This window comes from Ixodes scapularis, unplaced genomic scaffold (assembly GCF_016920785.2).
Source record: "Ixodes scapularis isolate PalLabHiFi unplaced genomic scaffold, ASM1692078v2 PGA_scaffold0__279_contigs__length_252992795, whole genome shotgun sequence".
Taxonomy (NCBI): domain Eukaryota; kingdom Metazoa; phylum Arthropoda; class Arachnida; order Ixodida; family Ixodidae; genus Ixodes; species Ixodes scapularis.
In genome coordinates, this window is record NW_024609835.1 from 84,576,423 (window position 1) to 84,592,378 (window position 15,956).

A 15,956-nucleotide genomic window follows, 5' to 3' on the forward strand; every position below is an offset into this window, starting at 1 on the left:
GTGTACCACTTCTGCGTTTGTACCGGTTGTACCATCTAAAACTGAAAACACCCCCCCCCCCTCTCCCCTCACACACGCACACACACACACACACACCGCATATCGAAACCAACCTTGCACGAAACTGATACGTAGTTTGGGCCGAGGTTTCAGATAGAAACTATTGTTGGTTAAAACATCCATATAATTTATATTTATTTATTTGATCACGTTAGCTGCAAAAAGAAACAAAAAAAAAATGCTCAAAACGCCTCCGCATTTTTTTTTTTTTTTAAACACAGAAGTGTTTCATAGTCGTTCGTCGATCCAACGTCAATCCAATCCGGCCGGCCAGCCGCCATTTGCTTTCGTGTTTTCCGCGTGCGTGATAGCAAAGCCGCCTGTAGTCTCCGGCATTTTGTCATGGTGGGCTACGGGCTTGTGTCTTTCGAAAAAGAACACTCTTATGATGTGCTCAAAATGGACTTCATCAGTAGCCCGTCCGGCGAATACCCCACTGAAGGGGAAAAAGTACAAGTTCGCTGGCGGGACAAAGGCACCTTCGAAGCAACTTTAATCGCCACATCAGGTAAGCTCTGAGAGTCATAGTGAGTGTTGAAATGCCTCTTCTCATCGCTGAGAGTCCGTTGGTGGCTAGTACTAGCAGTTGCAGGTAGCGTTTATTGCGGTCCAAAGTGCAAAGCGCAACATCGTCGTTCGTCAAGCTCAGCGTAGGTACAGTCGGGGACAAAAGTCTCCAGGACGTGCGAGCTGCGGCTAAAACGCATCGCTCTGACATCTGCCGGCGGGTGGCCTGGTTTCGAGATCACACAAAAGCGCATGCGCGTCCTCCTCTGCCTGCAAACATGTCTGTTTTCCCGCTGTTCTGCGGCACAGCGCCTAACTCGAAATCGGGCGCGTGGTACCGCCTCGGTGATAGCGCTGGCGGCTGACGAGCGTCTGCTACACATTCCGAAACTCGAGATGCCGCCTGGGGCATTTCGCCGCATTTCGCCGCATTTCGCCGCGTCAGCGCACCTTGCTTTATAACCAGTTGAGCTTATCGCTCAGTTGAGATGCCGTGACTTCTTGCTTGATAGGTGCCATGTCAGTAAGCGCTATCTCCGAGGCGGTACCACGCGCCCGATTCCGAGTTAGGCGCCGCGCCGCAGAAGAGCGGGAAAGCGCACATGTTGGCAGGCACAGTAGGATGCGCATGCGCTTTTCTGTGATCTCGAAACCAGGCGACCCACCGGCAGATGGCAGAGCAATGCGTTTCAGTCGCAGCTCGCGTGTCCTGGAGACTTTTGTCGCCGACTGTACATACAAGCGTACTGCTAGGCTACAGTCGCCTTTAGCACGAACCCTACGCCACAGGGAGTCATGCTCGTAGCCGCCCTTTTGAGCACGCTTTTCCTTCAATTTATGGATACAATACCTCGTGACAGAGACGACATCCCAGGGCTCTGCAGAACTATCACCCAAGTGTTAGTATAGATGTGTGTGTTTGTCTTCTTTTTTTCTTCTGTAATATAGCGCCACCCTGTTGGTGCCAGGCACACTAGTCGTGTAGGGGTGCAAAGCCTTTCCCTGCTCACTGGCACGTTGAGCGGCACCGTAAATTAGGAGCAATAAATACTATCGCTGTATTCACTGGGTGCCATATTGGTGCTTTATGTTCACACCGAGTGCTCAGAAAAAATATCCTTATTTTCCCCAAAGGACGATAATTTAGGTGGTGTGTAATGCACATGTTGGAAACATCGGTTGAGTCGATAGCCATTTGCAACGAGTGCCATGGTAAACTGTGCCACGCTCGGCTGTAGCAATTTCTATGTATACAAACAATAATTTCATCGGCATGCCCTGTGACAGAGTAGCCGTCAAGTTAGAGAAAGTATGAGTGGAAGGGAAGGGATGCGGCCTTGCATTACTGAGTTTGCCGGACGCATTTTATAGCAGCGAATGACGGCACTTTTCTACCATTGTTTACATTTGTGCATGACTTTGCATCACCTTTGCCTGTTCGTGATGTAGATGCCCTTTGCCTTTCGTATCATCACTCTCTTTCCATGCTTTGAATGCGCTTTTGGTGCTCCCTGCCAAGTAAGGGCAAGAGTGTTGTGCAGGGAGCCCGGCCAGACGAGGATCGGTCAGCGCAGATGTGTGTACGCTCGCCGCGACCAGGACATCGGCTTGTGCCGTCCGCGGCAGGGTAACCTTTGCAAGGAGTGAAAGTATGCAGGCAAGCTGGTTAGGAAACATCATAATATAAACCCTGAGACAACTAGAGTCGTCTTGTCCGTGATTTTATTTTTTCTTATCTCAGGGTTTAGATTACGACGGTAACCTTGAGTTGTTTACCAGTACTTCGCAATATCGTAGCAGTTTTACTAGAAGCGGCTCCTATAGCCGCTCACCAAATTTTGGGGCACGCAAGGAGAATTCTTTTGCCAAAACACGACGACACTCTGTGTCAAAACTTCGTCGGTGGCATATCGAAACTATGCTCGTAGCACAATCGCACCAACGCCGAAAAATTCCACACTTACTGGCTAAAGGTCGTCATTGTGAGCTCAGCATGTTTTTCCAAATTCACATGTGAAAGACAAGATACTTTTGTTGAAAATATGGTGTATGTTAGTGCACGTCTGGTCAATTAGCGGCATCCTACATCTTGGTAAGTATGCAGACAAGCGGTGTGAAGTCAGCCACCGGTATGATGCAGGGCCCCATCCTTCCCTAGTGCTACGACATGTGCAAGGCATGTATGGCGACCACTGAACACCACCTAGCATGCCTTGCACTTGACATCATGCTAGGGAATGATAGGACACCTCACCATGCTGGTGGTCGACTTCACATTGCATGTATGCACTTATCAAGGTGTCGAATGCTGCTGACTGCCCGGACATTTGCTGACAGGCACCATATTTTCAACAAAGGTATCTAGTTTTTGACGTGTGAACCTGGAAAAACGTGCTTAGTTTATGATGAGAATGTTCAGCTAGTACATAGGGAATTTTTCATCATTGGTGCGATTGCGCTATGTGCAGAGTTTCGATGTGCCACCGACAATGTTTTAACACAAAGGGTTGTCATTTTGGCAAAGAAAAGCTTCATTATGTAGTTCAAGACAAATAAATCACTGAAATCCCATAATTATTTGACAAGTGACCTGAAAGGGGCACTGACACCCCAAAGGTCGTATTTATTTTTATTGTCTAAAACGATGCAAGTTGCAGCCATAGACACGCAAAAAAAACCGCATCGCGAAAAAAAATTTTCTCGCGCGCACGCGGTGCCTTTTTATTTTTGGCGTTTGATTTTCCCGCCTCTCGCCTCCTCGCTTCTTTTGATCGGTGACGTCAAAAATCAGGAAATTTAGAAGCTTTGTAGGCGGCATCTTTATAACATTTAATGACGGCAATCCTGAAACATGTTTTTTAACGCAATTGCGAACGCACTACGGCCCTTCTTTTTGAAATACCAAAAATCGGGAGTTCGTTGTGGTGCCGTCTCCTGGATTTGTATCCTCCAACGGAAAACAGGCGACACCGCTCAAAACCGGTCCGCCGCAACGCCTGCGCTGGCTCCTTTCCTCCTCGCTTTGGGTCGCCATGGCAACAGCAGGGAGTGGTGACAGGAAAGTGGACTCTCAGGTCTCTGCAATTTTTGACGTCAAGGCACCGGCGCCGATCGCGCGGGAACTTCGAATTCGGCATTGGGAAATTGTTTTTTTACTTCACAAATACTGAATTCCCAAATTTCAAATTTTGAGGGTAATGTCCCGGCATCGTTTTCGACCGTTTCGGATAATAAAAAAAAATATGATTTTGATGTGTCAGTGCCCCTTGAAGAGTCACCACTAAAAGCTCTTCAAAATAAAGTACTGAACTTCTTCCGATTTTGTGAAGTACTCGTAAACAGTGCAAGGGTTGCTGTTGCTGGGGATGTCCCAGTGACTGTCTCGGCGAGCGAGCACTCGCAAACTGCCGGGCTCGCGACGCGACACGCTCGCCTATATTTGGCCCCATACTTACTGATGCACTTAAAGCATGCATACGGTATGATGGAGTGAAAGGCAAAGGGCATCCACATCACAAACAGGTAAAGCTGATGCAGAGGCATTCACAAACATAAACAATGCGAGAAAAGTGCCATCGATCAATCACTGCCGCGAAATCTGTTCCGCGAAATCAGTAATGTGTGGCCGCATCCCTTCTCTGCCACTCATACTTTCTCAAACCTGTCAACTACGTTGACACAGGGCCTGGCGATGAACCGATTGCCGTGATACATAGCAATTGCTGCAGCTGAACGTGACGGAGTTTACCCTAGCTCGCACTGCAAATGGCCATTGACTCAATCACCAGCATGGTGGTTGGCAGTGTTTGACGTCATTGTGTGATGTAAGTGCGAGGCATGTGTAGGGCTATTCCACAAAATGCATTCGCACTTCCGGTAAGCCGAGTTCTGTCACATTGATGAATAGTGTCCCCCATTTTCTCCATTAGTTTGCGTGCAGAGGCTTAGTTATTGACATTGTTATTGGTGTTGGTGAAACGCACAGGCATGGCGAGTGGCTCTGTTGATGACAGAACTCTGTATGTACAACCAGGGACATATTTTGGGCACACACCCGTGCCGGTTCTTTCTGTTTCGGAGTCACGTCGCCAGCATCTATCGGAGGCATTTTGGCTGCTGACAGGTCGATTTTTCTATGGTCTACTCATCTTAAAGGGCCCATGAAATGAATTTTCGTCTGGGATAAATGAATTTAGATTTTACTATTAGCGTATCGTTTAGTGGGGCCAAAAGAAAGAAGGCAGAATGTCAAAAGCCTGATTTTTGGTACGAAAATTTAAAAACACAGCGGATTATTTCGTACCTCCTTCCCTTCGTAAGCTTTTTCACTGTGATACATCCGCGGTACCCAAAGTGCGTCACCGGGCCCAAATGCACGTCACACGATACCGGACCTCACTTATTCCCTTCACCCCTAAGCCAACAGTGCGGTGGAAGCTATGCGCTTGCCGGACCAATCAGCTGCCTCCTTTTTATCACCTGACCTCATTCTCTGCTCGTGGGTATGCACGAGGGAGCGTGATCGCGATCATAATGCAGTTTATAAAATTTGAATGCAATATCATACTGTTTTGTTTCTTCAGCTGTGAGAGAGGTGATGTGATAAATGATCTTTACATTTCACGGATGAAGAAAGAGTAAAACAATTAAAACAGGGACAACAAAACCACATCTTTCATACTGTTCCCTGCTTTAATTGTTTTATTCTTTCTTCATTCATGACTTAAACCAACACACTCTTCTACCAAGCATACATTTCACATTTACTGTTGCTCTTTAACCCTGCATAGACCTAACTTTGTCTGACATTGGGATTGAAAGTAGCATAATTTTTGTCTGGTAAACTATATGAACATTGTTTATTTCAGAGGACGAGCACCAGCTCATCGATGAGATGGAAGATATCATTGCTCGCCAAAACCAGATGGCCATGGCAGCATCAAAGAAAAGTGTATGATATATTTTACATTCAGTGAGACTATCTATTGCTCAGCTGCCGAAATTAAGAGCTTGCAGCTTGCAGTTTGCTGGATTGCTAGACAGAGTGGACCTAGTGCATGTACCTGATGATTCTCTTGCATAATACTTCTCTCTTTTAGAAAGAAAGGGTGCAACAAAAAAGGCAGGGTCAGCAGCTGCTGTCCACCATAGAAGCACAACAAACGAACCTGAGGAAAGAGAACACGGAACTAAAAAAAGAGGTGGCAGAGCTGCGTGCTGAGTTGAAGAACCATCGAAGTAAGCTTTTATAGTTTTCACAAGTTCGTTCAATTCAACCTTGTTAAAACCATCCTTCAAAGGATAGACCGATCTCACCGGCTAGTTTGGTTATTCCATTGCTGTCACAATGCATCGAGGAAACTTCAGTCTTTTTGCACGTGCGACAACCTTGTTGGAGCTCTGCGTGTGCAGAGCCTGAGACGGCTCGTGCTGTCTCGGGCTCTGGCACCTGCCGCCTGTGAACTGAAGTTATGGCGGCTTCACACATGTGCCCAATGCTTAGTGAGATTGGTCTATTAGGCATGCTTTTTCTTCACATAGTTGAAACAAATGTTTCAACCCCCTTATTTTGGTAGAATCTTGACCTGTTAAACAAGCCAACCCTTATTTTGGTAGAATCTTGACCTGCTAAACAAGCCAACCCTGAACAACATTTGTGATCCTGGAGGCCAAAGGAAGAATATTTAAGTGTTTATCCTCAAATACAGGACTGCTTCAGTTTCTCTTTAAGTATGAGCGTTGAAAGAAGAAAATTTAGCTTGAGAAACAAGGGCCATGCTGATGCAGCCATTAGTACCGAAGCCATACTTACTATGGCACCATCTGTTCTAGTAACAGAATAGTATCACTTAAAAAATGCTCAAGAATAATTGCCTGACACCTCTTTTCTCCCTACTGTGCCTTATACTCTGATTTATTTTGTTTAAATGTTTACATATGTTTTTTTGGTTTTTGATTTTTATATTAGAGCTTGGAGCCTACCTGAAGACAGCGGAAAAGCTGGTGAGACACCTCAAATGCCGGAACTGTGGCAGCAAGGTTCCTGTCCTGAATGAAGAAAAGAACCCCTCTGGTGATGAGGTAACTGCAAGTTGATTTCTGCCTACTTTGAATAGACAAGAGTTATACCCTGGTTACACAGGAAGCGTTAACTGTACAATAAGAGTCGGAGATTGGCGGCTGAAGGCACAGCATATCATGCTATTGTTAAACACTGAAGTGCCTGATCTTGTGTATCAAATTCTCATTGAGCAAACTTAGCTGAGTGAAAAGTTAGAAATCAATAACCTGGAAGTACCTACTCACGGCATCCGTCTGTTAAGGAAGTGCGTCTGATCGGTGCAACAGACAGAGATGGCAGCTCTTCCTGTATCAGAGAATACAGAGCCTAGATCTGTAAGGAGATGCGGCTGAAAGCTTGGAGAGTATTTGCAATGTAAGGACGCCTTTTGTGCAGATTGGTTGCAAGTGCGCAAGCGTTGCATCAGTGCGTGGGTAGGGGGAAAGGCAGAGACGCTTGCGGACGACAGACACTTTCGGCTCCTCCTTGCAGCTTGTAATAAGAGCTGCAAGGAGGCCGTTGTTCCATGTTGTGTGCTGCACCGGCCGCCACCGGAGTTTTGTTTTAGTGTTCTTTTACGTTCCGCGTTGAAATTGTGTGTTTTCTCTAGGTCTTTTCATTATTTTAGGCTTTCATTTAATCATTTCATATCTAAATTTCAACATAGCTTTTGTATTTCCTTATTTATGAAATGGAATCGGACAGCGAATGGATTGACGATACAAGATTATGCTTCAGAAACCATGCATGTAAGTTCACATTATTTTGTTTTTTTTTCTTTTTTTTTTGCTAATAAAGGGAGGTCAGCACCATTGCGACATATAGAAATTTCAACTGACGCAGTAAGGCTATCGCAGTCGCGCTTCTCGCTGCATGTGCGCGCTTTGACATTGTTTCCGTTAGTAAAAGTCGAACCGCATGTAAACGCTTTAGCGAGCAACAAGACGAGCGACAACGACGAGAGTCAGCGACGAAGATTTCTCACCATCGCTCGGTTTTTGGATTTCTAAAAAACGTCACTCACCGTCTTGGTCGCTTGCTTCCGTCGCTTTCATGCAGTTCGCGTCGTCGCGAGACTGACCGAGCGACAGCGAAGCTGGTCGCTCGCCAAATTGCTTATGTTCATACCTAATTAATTTCGATGCACACAGCACTTAACCATTGGCGCCTCGATATTAAGTATAAACCGCATGCAAGCGATTTGGCGAGCAACGAGACAAGCGACAGTGACCCACTTCTCTGTCGCTCGGTCAGTCGCACGACGAGGCAAACCGCATGAAAGCGACGGGAGCAAGCGACCAAGACGGTGAGCGATGTTTTCTAGAAATCTAAAAACCGAGCGACGCAACGGGCGACAGTGAGAAATCTTTGTCACTGACTGTCGCCGTTGTCGCCGTCGCTCGCTAAAACGTGCACATGCAGCCACAAGCACGACTGCGATAGCCTTACTGCGTCAGTTGAAATTACCATATGTCGCAATGGTGTTGACTGCCCTTTATTAGCAACCAAAACCAAATAATGTTATGAACTTACATGCATGGTCTCTGAAGCATAGGCTATAATCTTGTATCGTTGATCCATTCGCTGTCCGATTCCATTCCATAAATAAGAAAATACAGGAGCTATGTTGAAATATAGATGTCAAATGAATAAATAAAAGCCCGAAATATCACAAAGTGTTAAAGAAAACACACGATTTCAACGCGGAACGTAAAAGAACACGAAAACAAAGCTCCGGTGGTGGCCGGTGCTGCACACAACGCGGAGCAATGGCAAGAAACTGAAGGTCGGCTATGGCGGCAAGGTTTTATGAGAAGAGCGAGTTGGGCCGACTCACACTTTTCTGCACCAAACGACGAGGAGATGCCGACAAAAAGCGCTGTGTGTGGTTTGGCGACCTTCCCCTTTTCTCTTCTGTGAAAAAAGCACCTGCTAAATGCCATGATTACGCCTGCTGAAATGTGCGTAAATTCATTGAGAATAGACGCTTTCAGGGAGTCAGTTACTCGTGCTGCCACCAGTCGGCGTGCCCTCCGCGCACTTTCCAGGCCGCCATAGCCGACCTTCAGTTTCTCGCCGTTGCTCCGCCTTGTGTGCTGCACAGGCCACTACCAGAGCTTCGTTTTCGTCTTCTTTTACGTTCCGTGTTGAAATCTTGCATTTTTTTTAGGTCTTTTCGATATTTAGCACTTTCATTTAATCATTTGATATCTATATTTCGACATAGCTCTTGTATTTTATTATTTATGGAATGGAATCGGACAGCGAATGGATCGACAATACAAGATTATGAGGCTTCAGTGACCATGCAAGTTCATCCCATTCTTACGTTTTTGTCATTAATAAAGGGCAGTCAACACTATTGCGACATATGTAAATTTCAACTGACGCAGTAAGGCTATCGCAGTCGTGCTTCTCACTGCATGGGCGCGCTCGCTTCCGTAAAGCCGACCTGCATGTAAGCGATTTAGCGTGCGACGAGACGAGTCACGAGCGATGGAGATTTCTCACTATTGCCCATCACATCGCTCGGTTTTGGGATTTCTAGAAAATGTCGCTCACTGTCTTGGTCGCTTGCTCCGTCGCTTCCATGCGGTTTGCCTCGTCGCGCGACTGACCGAGCGACAGCGAAGCGGGTCGCCGTCGCTTATCTCGTCGTTCGCCAAATCGCTTACGTGCGCTTTATACTCAATTAATTTACAAGCACACAACATTGAACCATTGGAGCCTCGATATTAGGTGTGGAGAAAGCGTCAAGCGACTCCGATGTCTCGGATGGAATGTCTTTTAATCACGCGCGCTCGCGACCACATCGGTGTTTGTGTATGGCGAATGGCGATAGTGCTGCGAGCTCAAAGAGGAAATAAAAAACAACGAAGTGGACCCCGACGGGGCCCCCCCATTAAGTATAAACTGCATGTAAGCGATTTGGCGAGCAACGAGACCAGCAACGGTGACCCGTTTCGCTGTCGCTCGGTCAGTCGCGTGACGAGGCAAACCGCATGGAAGCGACGGGAGCAAGCGACCGAGACGGTGAGCAACGTTTTTTAGAAATCCCAAAAACCGAGCGATGCTACAGGCAACAGTAAAAAATCTCCGTCGCTCGTCGTTGACGCTCGTCATCGTTGCCACCGCTCGTCTCGTAACATGCTAAATCGCTTACATGCGGGTCGGCTTTACGGAAACGAGCGCGCACATGCAGCGAGAAGCACGACTGTGAGAGCCTTACTGCGTCAGTTGAAATTTGCATATGTCAAATGGTGTAGACTGCCCTTTATTAGCGAGGAAAACGTTAGAACGGGATGAACTTACATGGTCTCTGAAGACATAATCTTGTATCGTCGATCCATTCGCTGTACAATTCCATTTCATAAATACGAAAATACTAGAGCTGTGTTGAAATATAGATATCAAATGATGAAATTAAAGCCCGAAATATCGTACAGACCTAAAGAAAACACATAATTTCAACGCGGAACGTAAAAGAACACAAAAACAAAGCTCCGGTAGTGGCCTGTGCAGCATGCAATGTGGAGGAACGGTGAGAGACTGAAGGTCGGCTATGGCGGCAGGGTCACGTGACGTCAAGATGGCGGCGCCCATGAAATGTTTCCTGAAAGGGTCTATATGTCCTATGTGGGTCAGCCTTTACTTCTCACACCATCACTGCCGAGTTTGTCCACGATAGCGTCCCTTATCGCGTCTTTGGCAGCAGCAGCAGAGAATGTTTGCTTCGGCAGCTCTGGCTGTCTTTGACACATTCTCTCCCTTTAGGCAATGTTGAAGGCAAATACTGTGAACTTTATTTTTGAAGCCTTAATATTTGGCAAATTTTAAAAATTAGGGGTTTTGGGAATATTTGGCAAGCACAATATTTCGCAATGAAGAGTGGTAGTTTGTATTCTTTACCATAGGCTAATTAATTTGTGTGATCTGTTTTTCACAATATTTCTTGAAAAATAGGTCCTTGCAAAAATTAAGTCGTTTACAATGCACTAGGAACGACTTGTTGCATCAAAAGGCGTCGGCTACCAGCAACGTTTGTGAGGTAGCCACCTTACTGAACTGCTTCAGCCTTGCATATTTTGTGTTATTATGTTTCCCCCCTGACCTTTTATAGCAATTTCTCGGTTACTATGAACAACGGATCGCTCGGACAGAAAAGAAATGGGACACCTGAAGGCGACAGTAGCCAAATTTCAGAATAGCTCAAATGCCATGCTCAAATGAGGTATCCTCAGGGAGAGCTGTGTGTGTGTGTGTGCTTGTAGCTATGATAATTCTTTTTATTGCACGAGCTGTCACAATGAATCCTCATGCTCGCTAACGTGTCCTGACTTAATTCATTTTGAGTGTAGGGAGCACGCAGATAACGGACTGGTTTATAGACCGACACGCTGTTTACAAACAAGCCCGCGTTTGCCCACAGCAGGTGTGGGCACTGCGCGTGCGCAGAAACCGAATTCACTTGAAGTGAAGCGTCTGCGCATGCGCAGTGCCATCGACAGCGCCACCGCAGCTGCGTGACGTCAGGGCCGCGTGTTGGTCTATATTATGTTTTTTTGTTGACAGCTGTATTTTTGCTGCACAACAGTGAATCTCGTCCTATTTGAGAGGTTATCCATCACTCCTTTCTGCCTACGCAGTGCCGCAGAGCAATAAAAACGCATCTGGAAAGGTGCTGCATGGGCACTACGGAGTACTGGCCTTTGCGACCGTATATCATGTAATGGCAGGCGCGGTCCCGCTGGCAGCAGCGCACATGGCCACCTTCAGCGGGTGCGCATAGTTTAGAATTGGCTCAGCTAGATGGCGTGGGATTGGGGAAAGGCTTGTTGCACAGTTACACGGCAGATAAAAGTGCAGATTATCCCCTAGCCATAGTTGGAATAATTGAGCTTGGCGAGCTTAGTTTGGGCGTGTCACTAAACAGGCTATGCTTCAGAGTAACACTTCAGCCATCTTGGTGTTTAAAGGGCAACTCCGGTCAGTACTTTCGAATTTTGGATTACGACTGTTTTCAGCTCAGGCAGTGTCCCTGAATAACAAGGTTTTGAGAGCGGTGCTGTTAAGGGCTACGTTCCCCAGGATCGTGCCCGGTACCAAAGAAATGTCGACACAAACCTCTGGACAGCTGCCGCCATCTACAAGCGACGGCAGCAACAGACAACCAGTCTGGTTGCCGCCATCGCTCATAGATTGCGGCAACCTTTCCAGCTTTCATTGAAGAAGGGATAGTTGGGCGAGTTGGTGGGAGTTCATCGTAGGAAACAACGCGCAAAACAGACGAGGACGAAGAACACACATGATGAGTGCAGCGCTCGTCACCCGTGTTTCTTCTTCGTCCTCGTCTGTTTTGTGTGCTGTTTCCTACGCCCTTATCAGTTTCTGTTTGTACTCACGATGGGTTGGCGGCGTGCTTTTTCTTCGGGGAAAGAAGACCGGGTGCGGAAGAGGCGGCGACATACGCAGCAGTGCGAATGGGTCCGCAAAGCCGCTGTCGCCTCGACTTCCACTTCAGATTTCCTTGCGAAAGAAGAGCACATCGCTCGCCTCGAAATCCAATTACCTAATCACACCTTAATCCTTACATTTATAAATGCTTAATTTCCACCGTAGTACAGCTTCGTCTTCCTTCTTCACAAAAGTAGAAAAGCTTTTTGATATTGCATTTAGTTTTATAGACATCAAGGGCTCAAAGTTTGCTTTCGGGTGTCTACGGCAAAACCGAAACTATCTGCTACCATCAGATGCGGTTGCGACATGACGATACTGTGGTGCTGCGGTACACTGTACATTCTGTTGATGGCAATGCAATTACCTAATGTCTGGTTTTTTCTCAACTTCATGCATTTGATACGTTTTGATGGGCTTTTTTTATGATCACTAAATGTTATTAAGTAGCCTGTTAACATGAATGTACTTTAAATTTAGGTTAATCATGTGATACCAGACAATTTTAACTTAGAGCAAAAGTTCTGTGCAACATTTGGTCAGTTCAGTTGAGCCGAACCATGGTTAGCGGGTGGCTAACTGTTGTTTGCCTTCACATAGTTATCAAAGTATTAATTTTGACTCCCATGCAGCCCCTGCAAGCCTCAAAAGCCTTTAGGGAAGCCCCACCGATCCTCAAGAAGGCCCCACCAGTCCTCAAGGAGGACCCGCCAGTCCTCAAGGAGGCCTCACTGGTTGCCAGAGAGGCCCCACCGATCTTTGAGGAGGCCCCACCAGTCTTCGAAGAGGCCCCACCGGTCTTCAGGGAGGCCCCACCGATCTTCATGGAGGCCCCACCGATCTTCATGGAGGCCCCACCGGTCTTCGGGGAGGCCCCACCGGTCTTCAGAGGGGCTCGACAACCCTTCGAAACCTTCAGGGAGGCCCCACCAGTCTTCTGCGAGGCTGCACGATTCTTGGAAGACCCGAGGGAGACCCCACCAGTCTACTGGGACGCCCCACCAGCCCACAGGGAGGCCCCACCAGCCCACAGGGAGGCCCCACCAGCCCACAGGGAGGCCCCACCAGCCCACAGGGAGGCCCCACCAGCCCACAGGGAGGCCCCACCAGTCCACAGGGAGGCCCCAGCAGTCCTCAGAGAGGCTACACAATTCTTGGAAGCCCCCAGGGAGGCCCAACATCTCCCCCGGGAGCATCTGGGAGCCATTGGGAAATTAGATGGCCACACAGCTAGGCCACACATTTTGAGCGGCACCCCTGCCTCACAGCTACTGCACTCTTGGAACGATGCTGGTGTGAGTACTGTAAAATACCGGGCAAGCGCCCATTCAAACTTTTGAGATAATCACAAAAAAATGGGCGATGGGCGCTCGTCCGGTCGTCAATTTTACATAACATAAATGTACTGTATGTATTTTCTCAGATCTCGCAAATTGGGGAATGGGCACTTAGTGTGGAATGGGCGGATACGCGGTATTCTATGATAGTCTTGTCTTATGCATGGAGTGCATTTTATAAAACCCCAGTCCCAAATTTTTGTTGGTGAACCAAGGTAACATGACCATGTGACCCTGCTAAATTTAGAACATGTCCTCTACTTCTCTACAGTTACATCATGTCCTTTACTTTTGAAATTTCCGTAATGGAATACTGCCTGTGTTGAATTCGAGGACATGAATCCACATTCGGCGGCTCATGTTTTCCTTGAAAAAAAAACTTTGCAGAGTTTCTGTTCATCAGTTAAAAAGTGTAGTGACGGGTTATCTCGGTCATCCGCAGTGGCGGCCACCACGTAACAAGATACCTCATCATCAGTAGTTAAGGGGTCAAATATCTATGTGGCAGTTTTATTATAGTGTAAGTTGGCTCCACTTAATATTACTGCTTTTTTTTTTTTTGCTGACAGTTGAAAAGCATTTTGACACCCACCATTAGCATGTTATCAACCCATCGTTTTCAGAAATTATCAGTCTTGTGTGACTAGCGCAATTACCCATCGTTTTCAGAAATTATCAGTCTTGTGTGACTAGCACAATTATGATAGTGGCTTGTTTTCTGGCTACAGCAGAAGTAATATTACGGAAAATAAAAACCAAAGGGCTAGAGTGACTGTGTTTTTATTTAATTCCTGCTCAGTCAATCTTAAGGTAGTTCATCACATCTTTTTCTGCTCTTGAGTTTTCTCTCAAACATTCTTCTCTGTGATCTGATTTTGCAGGTTGTGGAGCTAGGGCCTGGCTCTGCAATTTTCATCGAAAGCAGCCAGCTCCGGAGTATTGAGACATACTCGAAGACCGCGACGGCCACGGCGCGTGGATTGCTCACCGCAGTTTTCACACAGCAGGCCCTTGTGATCTGCTCAGTCAAAGGTCAACGGGCCAAGGGCTCCCATAGGCCATCCGAGCAGCGGCCCCCACTGGACGTCTCAGCCATCACGGCTATTTTGTGTAAGTTTTTGCATTATTTTAGTCTGCTTTGCTTCTGAAGGTTTTTGGCTTAAATCGGAACATCCTTCAAGCTCTGGTTCTATCGTGTCGGAAAACCACAACTAGTCAGCATTGCTGATGTTCGCAGCTTGTATCCGTTCCTGGTCGAGCAGGAAAGCACAAGTGTTAAAAGGCGTTTGCCCGTTCATTAGGGAACAAGCAGTTATGGAATGGTTTTGTTGATGTCGGGCAGGTTGAACTATTGACACTTTGTCTAATGAATCTTGACGACAATAAAAGGCTCTTGGCATGTTAACTCATGTTGAACTGGCACAATTTCAAAACTTAGCTGTAGACTGAACAAATAATTGACGACTTGCTAATTCTCTGCAGTGTCTCTCAACAGTCGCATCAATCCTTGACAGCCATTTGCTACTGTACATCTGGAAATTCAAATCTTTTTACTTTGCAATACACGGTGCTAAGGTAAACTAAAGAAGATTAACATAGTGCAGATTCTTGCAATGTTAAAATCGTTGCACGGCCCTGTAAAAAAGGCATGCAGGTGTACTATTACTTCTATTCGAATTTCTTTTTGCAGAAGTGTGATATAAAGGGTATAACTCCATCAGGAAATGCTTTTTGCAGTCACTTAGTTTTTCAAAGCTGAAGTGTGTACATTTCTTCTTTTTTTTTTATCTCAATTGCAGCGCACACGAAGGCCATGTGCAAAAGTAGAGGCTGGGACTTCAATGAGAAGTTGATTCTCCTGTCCCTAGGAACGAAGCTCAGCGAAATGAGGAGCGGTGTCAAGCAGCTTGTCTAAAAATTAATAAAAGTTTGTACATGTTCATTATCCCATTTATATCTTTTTATATAGATTTCTAGAAAACATATATACAGCATGTTTTTTTTATTATTATTTCAGATTTGTTAAAAAAAAACGCAAAAGCTACAGTTGTGTGGTTTGTGCAGCTCAGTTATATGGACAGCAGGACATTGTATAGGGAGATAGGCACAACTATTAGTCGGCTAATTAAGTAAAATGTGTTAATTAACTTTTTAATTAGTGCAAATAGCCATATAGTTCCAATTAGAAACATGCTGAGCATCGTTGAAAACCACGAAATCAACTATTTTTAGAAAAATATAACGCCAAGGAAGCATTTTATGGTGTTTTAAAAAAGCGCTTCACTTGGACGCGTTTCTAGGTTTCGCTTTCTTATCGGAGCGCATCTTTGCGCCCGCGGTCCTGCCCCCGAGTAATCGCGGCGCACGGCCATAGAATAGAATCGTAGAATGGAGGGAAGTAGGGAGCACGTGTGTGGTGCGCCTAAGTCACTGGGGAGCAGGACCGCGGGCACAAACATGCGCTCTGATAAGAGACTGAAATCTAGAAACGCATCCAAATGGAGCGTTTTTACAGAATGCCGTAAAATGCTGCCCCG

The 15,956-nt window shown here is 46.3% G+C and overlaps 1 protein-coding gene across 1 annotated transcript; it reads left to right on the forward strand.

Moving 5' to 3' along the window:
* Positions 1–336: 336 nt before the first annotated feature.
* On the forward strand, positions 337–15,364 carry LOC115311840 (tropomyosin-1, isoforms 33/34). The gene is made up of 7 exons (XM_040218152.1): positions 337–568; positions 5,436–5,518; positions 5,667–5,805; positions 6,536–6,648; positions 12,715–13,377; positions 14,301–14,529; positions 15,219–15,364. Exons 1-7 carry the CDS (start codon positions 403–405, stop codon positions 15,332–15,334), a joined length of 1,509 nt encoding a protein of 502 aa, XP_040074086.1. The 5' UTR covers positions 337–402; the 3' UTR covers positions 15,335–15,364.
* Positions 15,365–15,956: the final 592 nt, after the last annotated feature.